Source organism: Palaemon carinicauda, chromosome 18 (genome assembly GCF_036898095.1).
Source record: "Palaemon carinicauda isolate YSFRI2023 chromosome 18, ASM3689809v2, whole genome shotgun sequence".
NCBI lineage: Eukaryota > Metazoa > Arthropoda > Malacostraca > Decapoda > Palaemonidae > Palaemon > Palaemon carinicauda.
Window position 1 is genome coordinate 18903864 of NC_090742.1, and position 19151 is coordinate 18923014.

At 35.4% G+C, this 19151-nt stretch overlaps 2 protein-coding genes, 1 long non-coding RNA gene and 1 pseudogene across 3 annotated transcripts in view; 1 reads left to right on the plus strand and 3 right to left on the minus strand.

The window, feature by feature from the left end:
* LOC137657666 (uncharacterized) overlaps positions 1-19151 on the plus strand; it is a 415410-nt gene that overhangs the window by 276404 nt on the left and 119855 nt on the right. The gene's annotated exons all lie outside the window — the stretch shown is intronic.
* LOC137657996 (cuticle protein 7-like) lies at positions 1429-3218 on the minus strand. The gene is made up of 3 exons (XM_068392716.1): positions 3207-3218; positions 2115-2282; positions 1429-1749 (listed from the first exon to the last, which is right to left on the minus strand). Exons 1-3 carry the CDS (start codon positions 3216-3218, stop codon positions 1429-1431), a joined length of 501 nt encoding a protein of 166 aa, XP_068248817.1.
* LOC137657997 (cuticle protein 7-like) lies at positions 6881-9363 on the minus strand. The gene is made up of 3 exons (XM_068392717.1): positions 9345-9363; positions 7553-7740; positions 6881-7201 (listed from the first exon to the last, which is right to left on the minus strand). Exons 1-3 carry the CDS (start codon positions 9361-9363, stop codon positions 6881-6883), a joined length of 528 nt encoding a protein of 175 aa, XP_068248818.1.
* On the minus strand, positions 12077-18000 carry LOC137657998 (cuticle protein 18.6-like; annotated as a pseudogene).

Here is a 19151-nt window from a genome sequence, read left to right on the forward strand (position 1 = left end):
TCATCGCCCTATGAAGCAGGATAATGCTCTAGAGACTGACCATTTATACATATGATCAGCGCCCATGCCCCTTCTCCACCCAAGCTAGGACCAAGGAGGGTCAGGCAATGACTGCTAGTGACTCAGCAGATAGATTCTTAGGCTCCCCCCCCCCCCCATCCCTAGCTCACAAGGAGGGTGAGGTTGCAGCGACCAAAAAAATAAGGAGTATGAGTGTGACTTGAACCCCAGTCTGGTTTTCACCAGTCAGGGACGTTACCACGTCGGGCATCACAGGTTATATTAGCTTAATTCTATTGCAAGTGGGAGAATGATATAAAATGACTGATTATCAATTTTCTGCTTTGAATTGTCAACCAGGTCATTTCCATAATCCTTTTTTTTTTTCTTTTTTTCTTTATATCTGAAGGATAGCAAGGAACTTGACCTTGTGGGAGAAGGTCGTGTCAAAATGATAGAAAGGAAGATATCGATATAAATTGCCTCCGTCTTTGATCACATTGGAATCTCAAACATCATCAACATGTATGTAATGGTGAGGGGAGATATTTGGACAATGCTTTCAAATCCGAGTTTATTCTATTCGCCTCTTCAGACTGGGACGTTTGAAGCTATCACCTTTGATATAGCACAGCAATAAGGTCTTCTTTATCGAGGATGGTTGTTGCTGTGGACTGCAAAGCAGCACTTTGAGAAATATCTTTAAAACTAATCTGCTTTCAAGAAGTGGAAATTTAATAATAATATAACTTTCTCAGGCTTTGGTTGCAAATCTTAAATTGCAAATAGATATTGCAAAGCAGTTTCAGTAAAAACATTTAGTGTGTCCCCTATATTTTTTAAAAGTAGCTCTTTAAGGGTTAGAAGTTGGTGGGTGCCACCCTGGAAAGTGATGGAGAAACTTATAGCCTTCTAAAGCAGCTTGCAACGCTACAAATTTTTACAGAATTTTTCGCAAAAAGATCAGAGGGTATGAATCATAGCTTCTGATAAACTTATGATATCTGTACGTTACTTCTACCATTGGAAAGGGGAAATATTCAAATATTTGATGGTATGTCAGATTGCTGACGTATTTGCTTCTGCTTTAACCCTTTATTAATTTACACGCATCGGGTTGGAGGGTAGTTATAAGTTTTGCATAGTAACTATATTATCTATAGCTACAAACGTTAGGACTTTGAGACTATATTGCTATCTAAATAAGTCTTTTGCCTTGGAAAAGGTTGATAATCTACTGTTCAGTATCCTTTCATTCTAAGAGTTCATTTTGCTTATTTTCATCTTAAAGATAACCATTTAATATCTAAGAAAGCAGCTTTCTGAAATAAAATGGATTTTTAGTGAAAATTGTTTTCGTATTTGCATATTTAATTAAGACATTTGCACATAAATATCGTTATTAATGACAATGAAAGAGTCGGTTCATCAGTGTGGAACACCGTATGAGGTCTTGGGTTGTTCATAAGTCGGAGCTGGGGCTGAGTAAGCGGGAGCAGGGGCTGAGTATGAGGGGGCTGGCTTGTAGGGCTGGGGTTCTGGGTACTGGGCCTCTCCCTCGTAAGTGACCTCAGCCTGGTATCCGTTGTGGTGATCGGCGGTGTAAGTGACGATCTGAGTGCGACCGTCGGGGAGTAGGATGCGGTACTGACCGTTGACGACCTTGCCGTCAGAGTTGGAGTTGTGGTCGAAGTCGAGACCCTTGTAGTCGTCTTTGACGGCGTACTCGAAGTCGAAGGGCATACCCTCCTGAAATGGGTAAGAAGATATATTTCATTTGATTTTTAATTCCTTTCTACCGTAAGTTTACTTTAGATGTAAACCTCATCGGCAAATAATAGTCTCCAATCTTTATTCCCAAATGTTTTTAATTTTTTGGGAAAATGCCAAAAGGGCAGCGCTTGAGCTAAGTCATATTGGTTTTATCAGTATATTTAGATCATATTTATACATTATCTGATTTTTAATATTAAGAAAGTGTCATGACAAGATCGGATAAATTATAATAGACAAATTTCTCCTGTTTAAATATTCTTAGGTGATTAGAAATCAGTTGAATGGTTGATGAATATCTCTTCGATACCTAAACCTACTAACAGAAATCAGATAGTTACCTCTTTTTTCTCATAGGATGGTTGAGGGGCTGAATAGGATGGTTGAGGGGCTGAGTAGGATGGCTGAGGTGGGGCGTATGTTGGTGTTGGTGGGGCATACCCATACCCAGCTGGGGCAGGCTTGTCAGGGCGGGCCAAAGCCACGGCCGCCAAACACAGCAGAGTTACCTGGAAATTAATTAGTTTGTCTTTAATGAAAGCATCAAGAGGTCACAAGCAGTTTGTCATTTTAAAATTAAGATTTTTTTTTTTGATTATATGTATTAAAACACTTGTAAGAACACTAAAGAAATCTAGACGTCTAGGATCTAGTATTCCAACATGCACATGATAAAAATGGTAATATATTACCTAGTCCACAGAATTCTTAGATAATTTCAGTCACAGTTTAACCTTATGTTTTTAACAAGTAATTACAGAATTATGTATATATTTTTTACACATATTATTTATGCATATGCATAATGTCACATCACTCCCCAGAACTTGATTTATAGATAAATTAAGCATTACTGAAATCATAAATCTCCACATAGATGTTGTGCCCATTCACGTAAGTCCTCAGTGTTATATTTTCAAACTAGTGTACACGACCCGTCAAAAATTACGACTAGATAGCTAGATGGATATGCACGCACTCACACAGATTCCACCCTTACCACCCCTATCCCCTTTCATGACTACAACACGGCTACCCTTCTTTCCCCCCCCCCCCCCCCCCTACTCGAGGGACTGGGAAAAACCGAGTAATTATACGTCTGGCAATGTCACACAGTATGACAGGAAAGACATTTATATATACATATATATATATACATATATATATACATATATATATATATATATATATATATATATATATATATGTATATATATATATATATATATATATATATATACATGTATATATATATATATATATATATATATATATATATATAGATATAGATACACATGCTCACACACACACACATATATATATATATATATATATACATATATATTTATATATATATATATATAATTTATATATATATGAGAGATTGGAAAGAACGGAGATATTAAAATTCAATCCGGTCACTTTGATCTCACCTTCTTGTACATGTCGATAGGATTTCAGACAGATTCGTATGTGGTCCAATACGGAGGAAATGCTCTATTTATACCGGCCCCTTCCAGGAATGACCTCGAAGGGAAGGCCACGCCTTCAGATGCAGCCCAGTCGTGTAGTCACGTTTGGTGTCTTCCTTTCCTGAAGACGATGATTTTGGTAGGTACTCACGTCATTTGCATGTTTTATTCAAGGAAAATGTAATTATATTATCATATATATAGTTTTTTCTTGTCCATTTTTTAGTGTTTTAGTTTTCCTCTTAGGTAAAAGTATAGCAGTATTTGGTAAACACTACTTTTAACCATTTTGTAGAAAAGTCTTATGGTTTTTTTTTCAATAGGAATTTATTCCTATGGTTTTATCTTTAGCTTTTATTATGTGAATTACAGCTTTTGATTGGGTTCTTATCCTTAATCTATTCGTTTTGATCATGCAGAGTTGTTTCACGAATATATGTTTTTTCTTATGGCAATTACCTCCGTTCGTTACTTCTTTCTTTGGTACAGGCAGTTTTCAATTGATGCCCCCCCCCATATTCAATTATCAGAATGCAGTCCATTTGTTAACTTTTTCTCTTTGGTATTGCCTATTTCCAATTAATGCCCATATATTCAATATATCATTAGTTTCATAGATATTACGTGTAAGGTTTTTCATTCTGCAATATATGTTCATCCCTGCATTTATTAAACAGACTTTTATATTCATAAATACTCCATAGTCACTGACATAAAGAAGGGTCAGAGAAAAACGCAGGACGTTCAAGTCCTTTACAGTTAACATATTGTAGATTGTGAATGATCTTCCCGGCCACAACTTTTGGCTATATTTCCATAATGCATAAATGCATTCTTATCATTGATCAGAATGCTATAGTCTCTTTCATTCTTTTTGTAGCAGACCTCCGTTTCTTTTCTTTCTCCTCTCAAAAAGTTCTTTTTGTTTCTTAATCTTCTTCTGAACAGAGCAGGCGTTCTTAATTTTTTCTTATTCTTTCTAAACACCATATATTCCAATTTTCTATTTTATGAGTAATTAATCTTTATTGTTTACTATATCTCATCTGAAACAGTTCTCAGTTCCCGTTTATCTTAACTTTCGAACAGACCTCCAATATTCTCTTATTTTTAATCAGGAACTGACCACCAGATTCTCTTATTTTATCTCTCGAACATACTTGCCCTAAAGTATTAGTCTTTAAATTCGAGTTTTATATTTCATTCAAGTAATTCCAAGAATAGAGACTAAAGGTTGTCAAGTCGCCAAGATGGTGATGATGATGATTTTATATATATATATATATATATATATATATATATATATATATATATATATATACATATATATATATATATATATATATATATATATATATATATATATATATATATATATATATATATATATATATATACTGTATGTCAGATGTTCGATTATTCGGTCCCTCCGTATCTCATTTATGGTAGAGAGGAAGTAGTCATACCCTAGTGAGATGGGTTTTAGTCACGAAAGGGGGAGGGTGTGGGAAGGGTTGAATCTGTTTGTGTGCATATATATATCTAAATATCTTGATGGGTCACGTACACTAATTTTATCAATATTAATATGTTCTTTAATAATGTGGAGCAGTAGTAGCTTGAGCTCTTCTGGGTTTACAATCGAATTATCTCTATATTCAATAAAGAGTTCAAAGATTTCGTTGGGAAAACATCGCAGTGAGAGAATGTATGTTGAGTTACTGACTTGTCATTCATTATTATGCTTCTAGCAATACAAAGAATATACTTCGTTTCATTAATGAATTGTATAATATATTTATAGAAATTCGTTCAATATTGTGGATTGATTAATAGAAAAATGAATAACAGCCACAAAAAAAAATAATGATGCTAATAATTAAAATAAAAAATAGTATTATATTGATGGATTGATTGATAGGAAAATTAATAACGGCAACAACAAAAAACGATGCTGATAATAAAAATAGAAATACTATACTGAATACACAATGTTAAAAAGGATGCTACAATTTTGATTAAAGAATACCAGAGATTAAAGCAAACAAAATTAATTTTTCAAATAGATTAGGAAGTAAAATTAATAAATGGCGAAAATTTATTTCTTCTAAATGCTAAAAGAATGAGAGTTCAAGATGCTCAAGTTAAATGCTTACCAAATACGGCAATGCTTTCACTGAAGAGGAAAATTGTGGTTATGAAGAATGGGTACAATGAAAGTTTAAAGGTTTAAAGTTCACTCATGAATGGCAGAGCCAAAGGACAGAGATATTGCCCTATCAAGCAGGACAATACCCTAGAGATTGACCATAGATATATATGATCAGCTCCCACGCCCCCTCTCCACCCAAGCTAGGACCAAGTGGGGCTAGGCAATGGTGGCTAGTGACTTAGCAGATAGATTTATAGGCTCCCCCCCCCCTCCCATCCCTAGCTCATAAGGATGGTGAGGTTGCAGCGACCAAAGAAACTAACGAGTTTGAGCGGGACGCGAACGGCAGTGTTGCGTTCACCAGTCAGGGATGTTACCACATCGGCCACCATAGTTTATATTAGCTTCATTCTATTGCAAATGACAGATTAAGATAAAAAGACTGATCATGTATTTCTGCTTTGAATCGTCAACCAGATCATTTCAATAATCTTTTTTTTTTTTGACCCTGTAGGAGAAGGTCGTGTCAGAATGTCAGAAAGGAAGATATCGATATAAATTGCCTCCGTCTTTGATCACATTCGAACCTCAAACATCATCAACAGGCGAGATATTTGGATAATGTTCTTAAATCTGAGTTTATTCTGTTCGCCTCTTCAGACTGGATGTCTGAATATGTCCCTTTGATATAACACAGCAATAAGGTCTTCTTTATCGTGGTTGTTGCTGTGCACTGCAAAGCAGCACTTTGAGAAATTGCTTTATAACTAATCTGCTTTGAAGAAGTGGAAATTCAATAATATAACTCAGGATTTGGTTGCAAATCTTAAATTGCAAATAGATATTGCAAAGTAGTTTCAGTAAACACATTTAGTGTGTCCCCTATATTTTTTAAAAGTAAATCTTTAAGGGTTTGAAGTTGGAAGGTGCCACCCTGGAAAATGCTGGAGAAACTTTTTATAGCCTTCTAAAGTAAATCGAAAAGCTATGAATTTTTACCTAATTTTTCACAAAACGATTAGAGGTTGTCAATCATAAATTCTGATAAACTTATGATATATGTACATTACTTGTATCATTGGAAAGGGGGAAAATTTAAATACTTGATGGTATGTCAGTTTGCTGACGTGTTTGCTTTTGCTTTAACCATTTATTAGTTTACACGTATCGGGTTGGAGGGTAGTTATAAATTTTACATAGTAACTATATTATCGATAGTTATAAAGATTAGGACTTTGAGACTATATTGCTATCTAAATCAGTCTTTTGGCTTGGAAAAGGGTGATAATCTACTGTTCAGTATTCTTTTATTCAAAGAGTTCATTTTGCTTATTTTCATCTTAAAGATAACTATTTGATATCTAAGAAAGCATCTTTCTGAAATAAAAGGGATTTTCAATAAAAATTGTTTTCGTATTTGCATTTTTAATTAAGACATTTGGACATAAATATCGCTATTAATGACAATGAAAGAGTCGGCTCATCAGTGTGGAACACCGTATGAGGGCTTGGGTTGTTCATAAGTTGGGGCTGGGGCTGAGTATGAGGGAGCAGGGGCTGAGTATGAAGGGGCTGGGTTGTAGGGCTGGGGTTGTGGGTACTGGGCCTCGCCCTCGTAAGTGACCTCAGCCTGGTATCCGTTGTGGTGATCGGCGGTGTAAGTGACGATCTGAGAGCGACCGTCGGGGAGGAGGACGCGGTACTGACCGTTGACGACCTTGCCGTCAGAGTTGGAGTCGTGGTCGAAGTCGAGACCCTTGTAGTCATCCCTGACGGCGTACTCGAAGTCAAAGGGCATACCCTCCTGAAATCCGTAAGAAGATATATTTCATTTGATGTTTAATTCCTTGCTGTTGTAAATTTACTTTAGATGTAAACCTCTTCTGCAAACAATACTGTCTCCATTTTTATTCCCAAATGTTTTTAATTTTTTAGAAAATTTTCAAAAATTTTCATATTGGTTTTATCAGTATATTTAGATCATATTTATTCATTATCTGATTTTTTATATTAAGAAAGTCTCATGACAAGATCGGATGAATTATAATAGACAAATTTTTCCTGTTTAAATATTCTTAGGTGATTAGAAATCAGTTGAATAGTTGATGAATATCTCCTTGATACCTAAACCTACTAACAGAATTGAGATAGTTACCTCTTTTTTCTCGTAGGATGGTTGAGGGGCTGAATAGGATGGTTGAGGGGCTGAGTAGGATGGCTGAGGTGGGGCGTATGCTGGTGTTGGTGGGGCATACCCATACCCAGCTGGGGCAGGCTTGTCAGGGCGGGCCAAAGCCACGGCCGCCAAACACAGCAGAGTTACCTGGAGATAAATTAGTTTGTCTTTAATTAAAGTATCAAGAGGTCACAAACAGTTTGTCATTTCTAAATTAAATTTTCTTTGTTTTATTATATATATTAAAAACACTTGTCAGAACACTAAAGAAAGCTGGACGTCTAGGATCTAGTATGCCAACAAGCACATGATAAGAATGGTAATATATTACCTAATCCAAAGAATTCTTAGTTAATTTCAGTCACAGTTTAACCTTATGTTTTTAACAAGTAATTACAGAATTATGTATATATTTTTTACACATATTATTCATGCATATGCATAATGTCACATCACTCCCCAGAACTTGATTTATAGATAAATTAAGCATTACTGAAATCATAAATCTCCACATAGATGTTGTGCCCATTCACGTAAGTCGTCAGTGTTATATTTTCAAATGATTGTACACGACCCGTCAAAAATTACGACTAGATAGCTAGATGGATATGCACACACTCACACAGATTCCACCCTTCCCACCCCTATCCCCTTTCATGACTACAACACAGCTACCCTCCTCCCCCCCCCCACTCGAGGGACTGGGAAAAACCGAATAATTATACGTCTGGCAATGTCAAACAGTGTGACAGGAAAGATAAATATATATATATATATATATATATATATATATATATATATATATATATATATATATATATATATGTATGTATGTATATGTATGTATGTATGGGAGATTGGAAAGAATTGCAATATTAATGGTCAATCCGGTCACTTTGACCTCACCTTCGTGTACATGTCGATAGGATTTCAGATTCGTATGTGATCCAATACGGAGGAAATGCTCTATTTATACCGGCCGCTTTCAGGAATGACCTCGAAGGGAAGGCGACGCCTTCAGATTCAGCCCAGTCGTGTGGTCACGTTTGGTGACTTCCTTTTCTGAAGACGATAATTTTGGAAGGTACTCACGTCACTTGCATTTTTATTCAAGGCAAATATAATTAGATTATCATGTATATAGTTTTTCCATGTCCATTTTTTAGTGTTATAGTTTTCCTCTTAGGTAAAAGTATAGCAGTATTTGGTAAACACTACTTTTAACCTTTTTGTAGAAAAGTCTCTTATCGTTTTTTTTAATAGGAATTTATTGCTATGGTTTTATCTTTAGCTTTTACTATGTGAATTACAGCTTTTGAATGGGTTCTTATCATTAATCTATTCGTTTTGATCATGCATAGTTCTTTCACGAATATATGTTTTTTCTTATAGCAATTACCTCCGTTCGTTACTTCTTTCTTTGGTACAGGCGGTTTTCAATTGATGCCCCCCCCCCCCACCCCCCATATTCAGTGTCTCAGTATGCAGTCCATCTGTTAACTATTTCTCTTTGGTATCGCCTATTTTCAATTAATGCCCATATATTCAATATATCATTAGTTTCAATGATATTTCTTGTAAGGATTTTCACTCCGCAATATATGTTCATCTCTGCATTTTTAAAGTTTTATATTCATAAATACTCCATAGAACGGTCAGAGAAAAACGGAGGACATTCAAGTCTTTCACAGTTAACATCTTGTAAATTTTGAATGATCTTTCCGGCCACAACGATTGGCTATATTTCCACAATGCATAAATGCATTCTTACCAGAAAAGAGAATGACCATTCTCTTTAACTCTTTTTGGAGCAGACCTCCGTTTCTTTTCTTTTTCCTCTCAAAAAGATCTGATTGTTTCTTAATCTTCTTCCAAACAGAGCATGCGTTCTTAATTTTTTCTTACTCTTTCTGAAGACCAAATATTTCAATTTTCTTTTTTTCATGAGTAATTAATCTTTATTCTTTACTATCTATCATCTTAAACAGTTCTCAGTTCCCTCTTACTTTTCCTTTCAAACAGACCTTCTCCAATATTCTCTTATTTTTATTCAGGAACTGACCTCCAGTTTCTTTTATTTTATCTTTCGAATATACTTGCCCCAAAGTAATAGATCTTTGAAGTCGAGTTTTATATTTCCTTCAATCAATTCCAACAATATAGACGGAGGGTTGTCAAGTCGCCAAGATGGTGATAATGATAATTATATATATATATATATATATATATATATATATATATATATATATATATATATATATATATGTATATATATATATATACATATATATATATATATATATATATATATATATATATTGCAGACGTTCGATTATTTGGTCTCTCCTTCCTTCATTTATGGTAGAGAGGAAGTAGCCATACCCTAGTGAGAGGGGTTGTAGTTAGGAAAGGGGGAGGGTGTAGGAAGTATTGAATTTATTTGTCTGTACATATCTATCTAAATATTTAGACGGGTCACGAACACTAATTTATGTCAATATTAAAAAGTTCTTTATCAATATGGAGTAGTTGAGGCTTGAGCCCTTCCGGGTTTACAATGGAATGATTTCACTAGTAAATAAAAAGTTCACAGATTTCGGTAGGAAAACATCGCAGTGAGTAAATGTATGTTGAGTTACTGACATGTCATCCAGTATTTGTTTTCAAGCAATACAAAAACATACTTCATTTCATTAATGACTTTTATATTATATATACAGCCTTTAGTATCGTTCTAGATTATGGAATAAATAATAGGAAAATTAATATCAGCCACAACAAAAAAATAATGATGAAAATAATGGAAATAAAAATAGTATTATACTGGATATATAATGTTGAAAAGGATGCTATGATTTTAATTGAAGAAAACTACAGATTAAAGAAACCAAAGTTTATTTTCAAATAGATTAGAAAGTAAAATTAATAAATGGCGAAAATTTCTTTCTTCTAAATGCCTAAAAATGAGAGCTCAAGATGCTTCAGGTGAATGCTTACCAAATACGGCAATGCTTTCACTTAAGAGGGAAAATTGTGGTTATGAAGAATGGGTACAATTAAAGTTTAAAGGTCACTCATGAATGGCATTGGCAAGAGACAGTGACCTGGGCCTATCAAGCAGGACAACGCCCTAGCGACTGACAATTTATACATATGATCAGCACCCATGTCCCCTCTCCATCCAAGCTAGGACCAAGAAGGGCCAGGTATTGGCTGCTGATGGCTCAGCAGATAGATCTATTGGCTCCCCCAAACATCCCTTACTTAGCTGTCGAAGATGGTGAGGTTGCAGCGACCAAAGAAACTAACGAGTTTGAGCGGGATTCAAACTGCAGCCTGGCGTTCACCATTCAGGGATGTTACCACATCGGCCACCACAGGTTATATTAGCTTCATTCTATTGCAAGTGGCAGAATGAGATAAAATGACTGATTATGTGTTTTCTGCTTTGAAATGTCAACCAGGTTATTTCCATAATCCTTTTTTCTTTATTTTTAAAGTAAAGCAAGGGATTTGACCTGGTGGGAGAAGGTCGTGTCAGAATGTTAGACGAGAAGATATCGATAAAAAATTGCCTCCGTCTTTGATCACATTCGAACCTCAAACATCATCAACATGTACGTAAAGGTGAGGCAAGATATCTGGATAATGCTTTTAAATCCTAGTTTATTCTATTCGCCTCTCCATACTGGGATGTCTGAAGCTGTTACCTTTGATATAGCACAGCAATTAGGTCTTCTTTATCAAGGATGGTTGTTGCTGTGGACTGCAAAGTAGGACTTTGAGAAATTGCTTTATAACTAATCTGGTTTGAGGAAGTGGAAATTTGATAATAATATAACTTTCTCAAGATTTGGTTGTAAATCTTAAATTGCAAATAGATATTGCAAATAGTTTCAGTTAAAACATTTAGTGTGTCTAATATATTTTTTAAAAGAAGTTGGAGGGTGCCATCCTGGAAAATGCCAGAGAAACTCATTATAGCCTTCTAAAGTAACTCGCCATGCTACAAATTTTCACAGAATTTTTCGCAAAAAGATTAGAGGTTAGGAATTATAGCTTCTGATAAACTTGTGATATCTGTATAATGCATATACCGTTGGAAAGGGTGAATATTCAAGTATTTGATGGTCTGTCAGGTTGACGTATTTGCTTCTGCTTCAACCATTTATTTATTTACAGGTATCGGGTTGGAAGGTAGTTATAAATTTTGCATAGTAACTATATTATCAATAGATACAAAGATTAGGACTTTGAGACTATATTGCTATCTAAATCAGTCTTTTGCCTTGGAAAAGGATGACAATCTACTGTTCAGTATTCTATCATTTTAAGAGTTCATTTTGCTTATTTTCATCTTAAAGATAACCATTTGATATCAAAGAAAGCAGCCTTCTGGAATGAGATTGATGTTCAATAAAAATTGTGTTTTCGTATTTGCATATTTAATTAAGACATTTGCACATAAATATCGTTATTAATGACAATGAAAGAGTCGGTTCATCAGTGTGGAATACCGTATGAGGGCTTGGGTTGTTCATAAGTTGGGACTGGGGCTGAGTATGAGGGAGCAGGGGCTGAGTATGAAGGGGCTGGGTTGTAGGGCTGGGGTTGTGGGTACTGGGCCTCGCCCTCGTAAGTGACCTCAGCCTGGTATCCGTTGTGGTGATTGGCGGTGTAAGTGACGATCTGAGTGCGACCGTCGGGGAGGAGGACGCGGTACTGACCGTTGACGACCTTGCCGTCAGAGTTGGAGTTGTGGTCGAAGTCGAGACCATTGTAGTCGTCCTTGACGGCGTATTCGAAGTCGAAGGGCATACCCTCCTGAAATCCATAAGAAGATATATTTCATTTGGTGTTCAATTCCTTGCTGTTGTAAATTTACTTTAGATGTAAACCTCTCCATTTTTATTCCCAATTGCTTTTAATTTTTGGAAAAGTGCCAAAAGGGCAGAGCTCGAGCTAAGTCATATTGGTTTTATCAGTATATTTATATCATATTTATACATTATCTGATTTTTATATTAAGAAAGTCTCATGACAAGACCGGATGAATTATAATAGACAAATTTTTCCTGTTTGAATATTCTTAGGTGATTAGAGATCAGTTGAATGGTTGATGAATATCTCTTCGATACCTAAACCTACTAACAGAAATCAGATATTTACCTCTTTTTTCTCGTAGGATGGTTGGGGGGCTGAATAGGATGGTTGAGGGGCTGAGTAGGATGGCTGAGGTGGGGCGTATGCTGGTGTTGGTGGGGCATACCCATACCCAGCTGGGGCAGGCTTGTCAGGGCGGGCCAAAGCCACGGCCGCCAAACACAGCAGAGTTACCTGAAAATTAATTAGTTTGTTTTTAATGAAAGCATCAAGAGGTCACAAACAGTTTGTCATTTCTAAATTAAATTTTCTTTGTTTGATTTTACATATCAAAACACTTGTCAGAACACTAAAGAAATCTGGACGTCTAGGATCTAGTATGCCAACAAGCACATGATAAGAATGGTAATATATTACCTAATCCAAAGAATTTTTAGATAATTTCAGTCACAGTTTAACCTTATATTTTTGACTAGTGATTACAGAATTATGACAATATTTTTTTACACATATTATTTATGCATATGAATAATGTCATATCACACCCCAGAACTTGATTTAAAGACAAATTACTCCTTATTTAAATCACAAATCTCCACATAGATGCTGTGCCCATCCACAAAACTCGTAAGTGTTATATTTTCAAACTAGATGGATATGCACACACACACTCACACAGATTCAACCCTTCGCACCCCTATCCCCTTTCATGACTACAACACAGCTACACTTCTCCCCCCCCCCCTCCTCGATGGACTGGGAAAACCGAGTAATTATATGCTTGGGAATGTCACACAGTGTGACTGGAAAGATATATATATATATATATATATATATATATATATATATATATATATATATATATATATATATATATATGGGAGATTGGAAAGAACTGCGCTATTAAAATTCAATCCGATCACTTTGACCTCACCTTCGTGTACATGTCGATAGGATTTCAGATCCGTATGTGGTCCAATACGGAGGAAATGCTCTATTTATACCGGCCCCTTTCAGGAATGACCTCGAAGGGAAGGCCACGCCTTCAGATGCAGCCCAGTCGTGTGGTCACGTTTGGTGACTTCCTTTTCTGAAGACGATAATTTTGGAAGGTACTCACGTCATTTGCATGTTTTATTCAAGGAAAATGTAATTATGATATTATATATATAGTTTTTTCGTGCCCATTTTTTAGTGTCATAATTTTCCTCTTAGATAAAAGTATAACAATTTTTTGTAAACACTACTTTTAACCATTTTGTAGAAAAGTCTCTTACTGTTTTTCTTGAATAGGAATTTATTGCTATAATTTTATCTTTAACTTTTATTATGTGAACTATAGCTTTTGATCGGGTTCTTATCTTTTATCTATTCGTTTCGATCATGCATATTTGTTTCACGAATATCTTTTTTCTCATGGCAAGTACCTCCGTTCGTTACTTCTTTCTTTGGTACAGATGGTTTTCAATTGATTCCCCATATTCAGTGTCTCAGTATCCAGTCCATTTGTTACTTTTTCTATTTGGTATTGGCTGTTTTCATTTAATGCCCATATATTCAATATATCATTAGTTTCGTGGATATTTCATGTAAGGTTTTTCATTTGTAACATTTGTTTGTCTCTGCTTTTATTAAAGAGGCTTTTATATTCATAAATACTCCATAGAACGGTCAGGGAAATGCGCAGGACGCTCAAGTCCTTTGCTGTTAAATTTTGAATGATGTTTCCGGCCACAACTATTGGCTATATTTCCATACTGCATAAATTCATTCCAATCAGTAAACAGAATGCCTCATTCTCTTTCATTCTTTTTGGAGCAGACCTCCGTTTCTTTTCTTTCTCCTCTGAAACAGATCTTTCTGTTTCTTAATCTTCTTTCGAACAGAGCAGACGTTCTTAATTTTTTTCTTATTCTTTCTAAAGACCACATATTCTAGTTTTCTTTTTTATATATAATTAGTCTTTTTTTTACCATATCTTATCCTAAACAGTTGTCAGTTCCCTCTTATTTCTGCTTTCAAACAGACCTTCTCCAATATTCCCTTATTTTTAATCAGGAACTGACATGCAATTTCTCTTAGTTAATCTCTCGAATATACTTAGCCCCAAAGTAATAGCTCTCTAAAGTCGAGTTTTAGATTTCATCCAAGCAATTCCAAGTATAGAGACTGAAGGTCGTCAAGTCGTCAAGATGGTGATGATGATGATTTTATATATATATATATATATATATATATATATATATATATACTGTATATATATTTATTCCAGACGTTCGATTATTCGGTCTCTCCTTCCTTCTTTTATGGTAGAACGACAGTACTCATACCCTAGTGAGAGGGGTTGTAGTTAGGAAAGGGGGAGGGGTGTGGGAAGGGTTGAATCTGTTTGTGTGTACATTATGTAAATATTTTGACGGGTCACGTACACTAATTATGTCAATATTAAAATGTTTTATGGAGCAGTAGGGGCTTGAGCCCTTCTGGGTTTACAATTAAATTATTTCTACAGTAAACAAAAAGTTCAAAGATTTCGGTGGGAAAACATCGCAGTGAATGATTGTATGTTGTGTTACTGAGATGTCCCTCAGTATTATGCTTTAAGCAATACAAGAATATACTTCATTTCATTAATGACTTGTATATTATATTTAGAGCAATTCGTTCAAGATTATGGATTGATTATTAGGAAAATTAATAACAACCACAACAAAAAATATTGAGGATAATCAAAATAAAAATAGTATTATACTGATGGATTGATTGATAGGAAAATTAATAACGGCAACAACAAAAAACGATGATGATAATAAAAATAAAAATACTATACTGAATACATAGTGTTAAAAAGGATTCTATGATTTTAGTTTAAGAATACTAAAGGTTAAAGAAAACAAAGTTTAATTTTCAAATAGATTAGGAAGTAAGAAATTAATAAATGGCGAACATTTATTTCTTCTAAATGCTAAAAAAATGTGACTTCAAGATGCTTAAGGTAAATGCTTACCAAATACGGCAATGCTTTCAGTGAAGAGGAAAATTGAGAATATGAAGAATGTGTACAATGAAGGTTTAAAGGGTTAAAGGCCGCTCATAAATGTCAGATGCAAGAGACAGTGACATTGCCCTATAAAGGAAGATAATACCCCAGAGACTGGCCATATATACATATGATCAGAGCCCACGCCCCTTCTCCACCCAAGCTAGGTCCAAGGAGGGTCCGGCAATGGCTGCTTGTGATTCAGCAGATAGATCTATAGACCTCCCCCAATCCCCCCTTACTTAGCTCTCAAGGATGGTGAGGTTGTAGCGACCAGAGAAACTAACGAGTGTGAGTGGGACTCGAACCGGAGTGTTGTGTTCACCAGTCTAGGACGTTACCACATCGGCCACCACAGGTTATATTAGCTTCATTCTACTGCAAATGGCAGGATGAGATAAAATGACTGATTATATTTTTCTGCTTTGAATTGTCAGAATGTTAGACAAGAAGATATGGATATATATTGCCTCCGTCTTTTTTCACATTCGAACCTCAAACATCATCAACATGTACGTAAAGGTGAGGTGAGATATGTGGACGATGCTTTTAAATCCGAGTTTATTTTATTCGCCTCTTCAGACTGGATGTCTGAAGCTGTCACCTTTGATATAGCACAGCAATAAGGTCTTCTTTATCGAGGATGGTTGTTGCTGTGGACTGCAAAGCAACACTTTGAGAAATTGCTATATAACTAATCTGCTTTCAAGAAGTGGAAATTTAATAATAATATAACTTTCTCAGGATTTGGTTGCAAATCTTAAATTGCAAATAGATATTGCAAAGCAGTTTCAGTAAAAACATTTAGTGTGTCCCCTATATTTTTTTAAAAGTAGCTCTTTAAGAGTTTGAAGTTGGTGGGTGCCACCCTGGAAAGTGCTAGAGAAACTTTTTATAGCCTTCTAAAGCAACTCACCACGCTACGAATTTTTACAGAATTTTTCGCAAAAAGATTAGAGGTTATAAATTATAACATCTGATAAACTTATGATATCTGTACATTACTTATAGCCTACCATTGGAAATAGGGAATATTCAAATATTTGATGGGATATCAGGTTGCTGACGTATTTGCTTCTGCTTTAACCCTTTATTAATTTACACATATTGGTTTGGAGGGTAGCTATAAATTTTGCATAATAACTATATTATCTATAGCTACAAAGATTAGGACTTTGAGACTATATTGGTATCTAAATCAGACCTTTTTCTTTGGAAAAAGGTGATAATCTACAGTTCAGTATTCTTTGTTCCAAGAGTTCATTTTGCTTATTTTCATCTTAAAGATAACCATTTAATATCTAAGAAATCAGCTTTCTGAAGTAAAAGGGATTTTCAATAAAAATTGTTTTCGTAATTGCATATTTAATTAAGACATTTGCACATAAATAGCGTTATTAATGACAATGAAAGAGTCGGTTCATCAGTGTGGAACACCGTATGAGGGCTTGGGTTGTTCGTAAGTCGGGGCTGGGGCTGAGTATGAGGGAGCAGGGGCTGAGTATGAGGGGGCTGGGGTGTAGGGCTGGGGTTGTGGGTACTGTGCCTCGCCCTCGTAAGTGACCTCAGCCTGGTATCCGTTGTGGTGATCGGCGGTATAAGTGACAATCTGAGTGCGACCGTCGGGGAGTAGGACGCGGTACTGACCGTTGACGACCTTGCCGTCGGAGTTGGAGTTGTGGTCGAAGTCGAGACCCTTGTAGTCGTCCTTGACGGCGTACTCGAAGTCAAAGGGCATACCCTCCTGTAAAATGTGTAAGAAGACATATTTCATTTGATGTTTAGTTCCTTGCTACTGCAAATTCACTTTAGATGTAAACCTCTTCTGCAAGCAATACTGTGTCCAGTTTTATTCCCAAATGTTTTTAATTTTTTGGGAAATTGCCAAAAGGGCAGCGCTTGAGCTAAGTCATATAGGTTTTATCAGTATATTTAGATCATATTTATACATTATCTGATTTTTTATATCAAGAAAGTGTCATGACATGATCAGATAAATTATAATAGACAAATTTCTCCTGTGTAAATATTCTTAGGTGATTAGAAATCAGTTGAATAGTTGATGAATATCTTTTTGATACCTAAACCTACTAACAGAAATTAGAGTTACCTCTTTTTTCTCGTAGGATGGTTGAGGGGCTGAATAGGATGGTTGAGGGGCTGAGTAGGATGGCTGAGGTGGGGCGTATGCTGGTGTTGGTGGGGCATACCCATACCCAGCTGGGGCAGGCTTGTCAGGGCGGGCCAAAGCCACGGCCGCCAAACACAGCAGAGTTACCTGGAGATAGATTAGTTTGTCTTTAATGAAAGCATCAAGAGGTCACAAACAGTTTGTCATTTCTAAACTAAATTTTGTTTGTTTGATTATATATACTAAAAACACTTGTCAGAAAACTAAACGTCTAGGATCTAGTATGCCAACAAGCGCAAGTTAAGAATGGTGATATTGTATATTACCTAATCCACAGAATTCTAAGATTTATTCAGTCACAATTTAACCTTAAAATTTTTCCAAGTGATTTCAGAATTATGTAAATATCTTTTACACATATTGTTTATGTATATGCACATTGTCGCATCACTCCCCAGAACTTGATTTACAGAGAAATTAGGAAATTAGGAATTACTGAAATCACAAATCTCCACATTGATGCTGTGCCCATTCACAAAACTCCTAAGTGTTATATTTTCAAACTAGTGTACACGACCCGTCAAAAATTACGACTAGTTGTGTAGATGGATATGCACACACACTCACAGATTTAACCCTTTCCACCCCTATCCCCTTTTCTGGCTAAAACACGTCTACCCCTCTCCCCCCCTACTCGAGGGACGGGCGAAAAACCGGGTAATCATACGTCTGACAATATCACACATTGTGACAGGAAAGATGTGTATATATATATACATACATACATATATATATATATATATATATATATATATATATATATATATATATATATATATATATATATATATATCTCGAGGCCCTTTGCATCAATTGGCATAAGAGGAGATGATTTATATAATTATGTTAATTATGTATATATATATATAATGTATATATGTATGTATATATATGTACATGTATATATATATATATATATATATATATATATATATATATATATATATATATATGTATGTATGTATGTATGTGTGTGAATGAATGTATGTACAGTATGTATGTATATTATATAAAGGAGATTGGAGAGAACTGAGGTACTAAAGTTCAATCCGATCATTTCGACCTCACCTTTGTGTACATGTCCATAGGATTTCAGATCCGTATGTGGTCCAGTACGGAGGAAATGCTCTATTTATACCGGCCCCTTTCAGGAATGACCACGAAGGGAAGGCCACGCCTTCATATGCAGCCCAGTCGTGTGGTGATGTTTGGTGACTTCCTTTTCTGAAGACGATGATTGTGGA

What these genes read in the sequence shown, in the direction of transcription:
- LOC137657997 (XM_068392717.1), bottom strand. An exon ending in CATCCTACGAGAAAAAAGAG is followed by an intron (nt 7,202 to 7,552) that starts GTAACTATCTCA and finishes TACGGATTTCAG; the next exon opens with GAGGGTATGCCCTTTGACTT.
- LOC137657996 (XM_068392716.1), bottom strand. An exon ending in CATCCTATGAGAAAAAAGAG is followed by an intron (nt 1,750 to 2,114) that starts GTAACTATCTGA and finishes TACCCATTTCAG; the next exon opens with GAGGGTATGCCCTTCGACTT.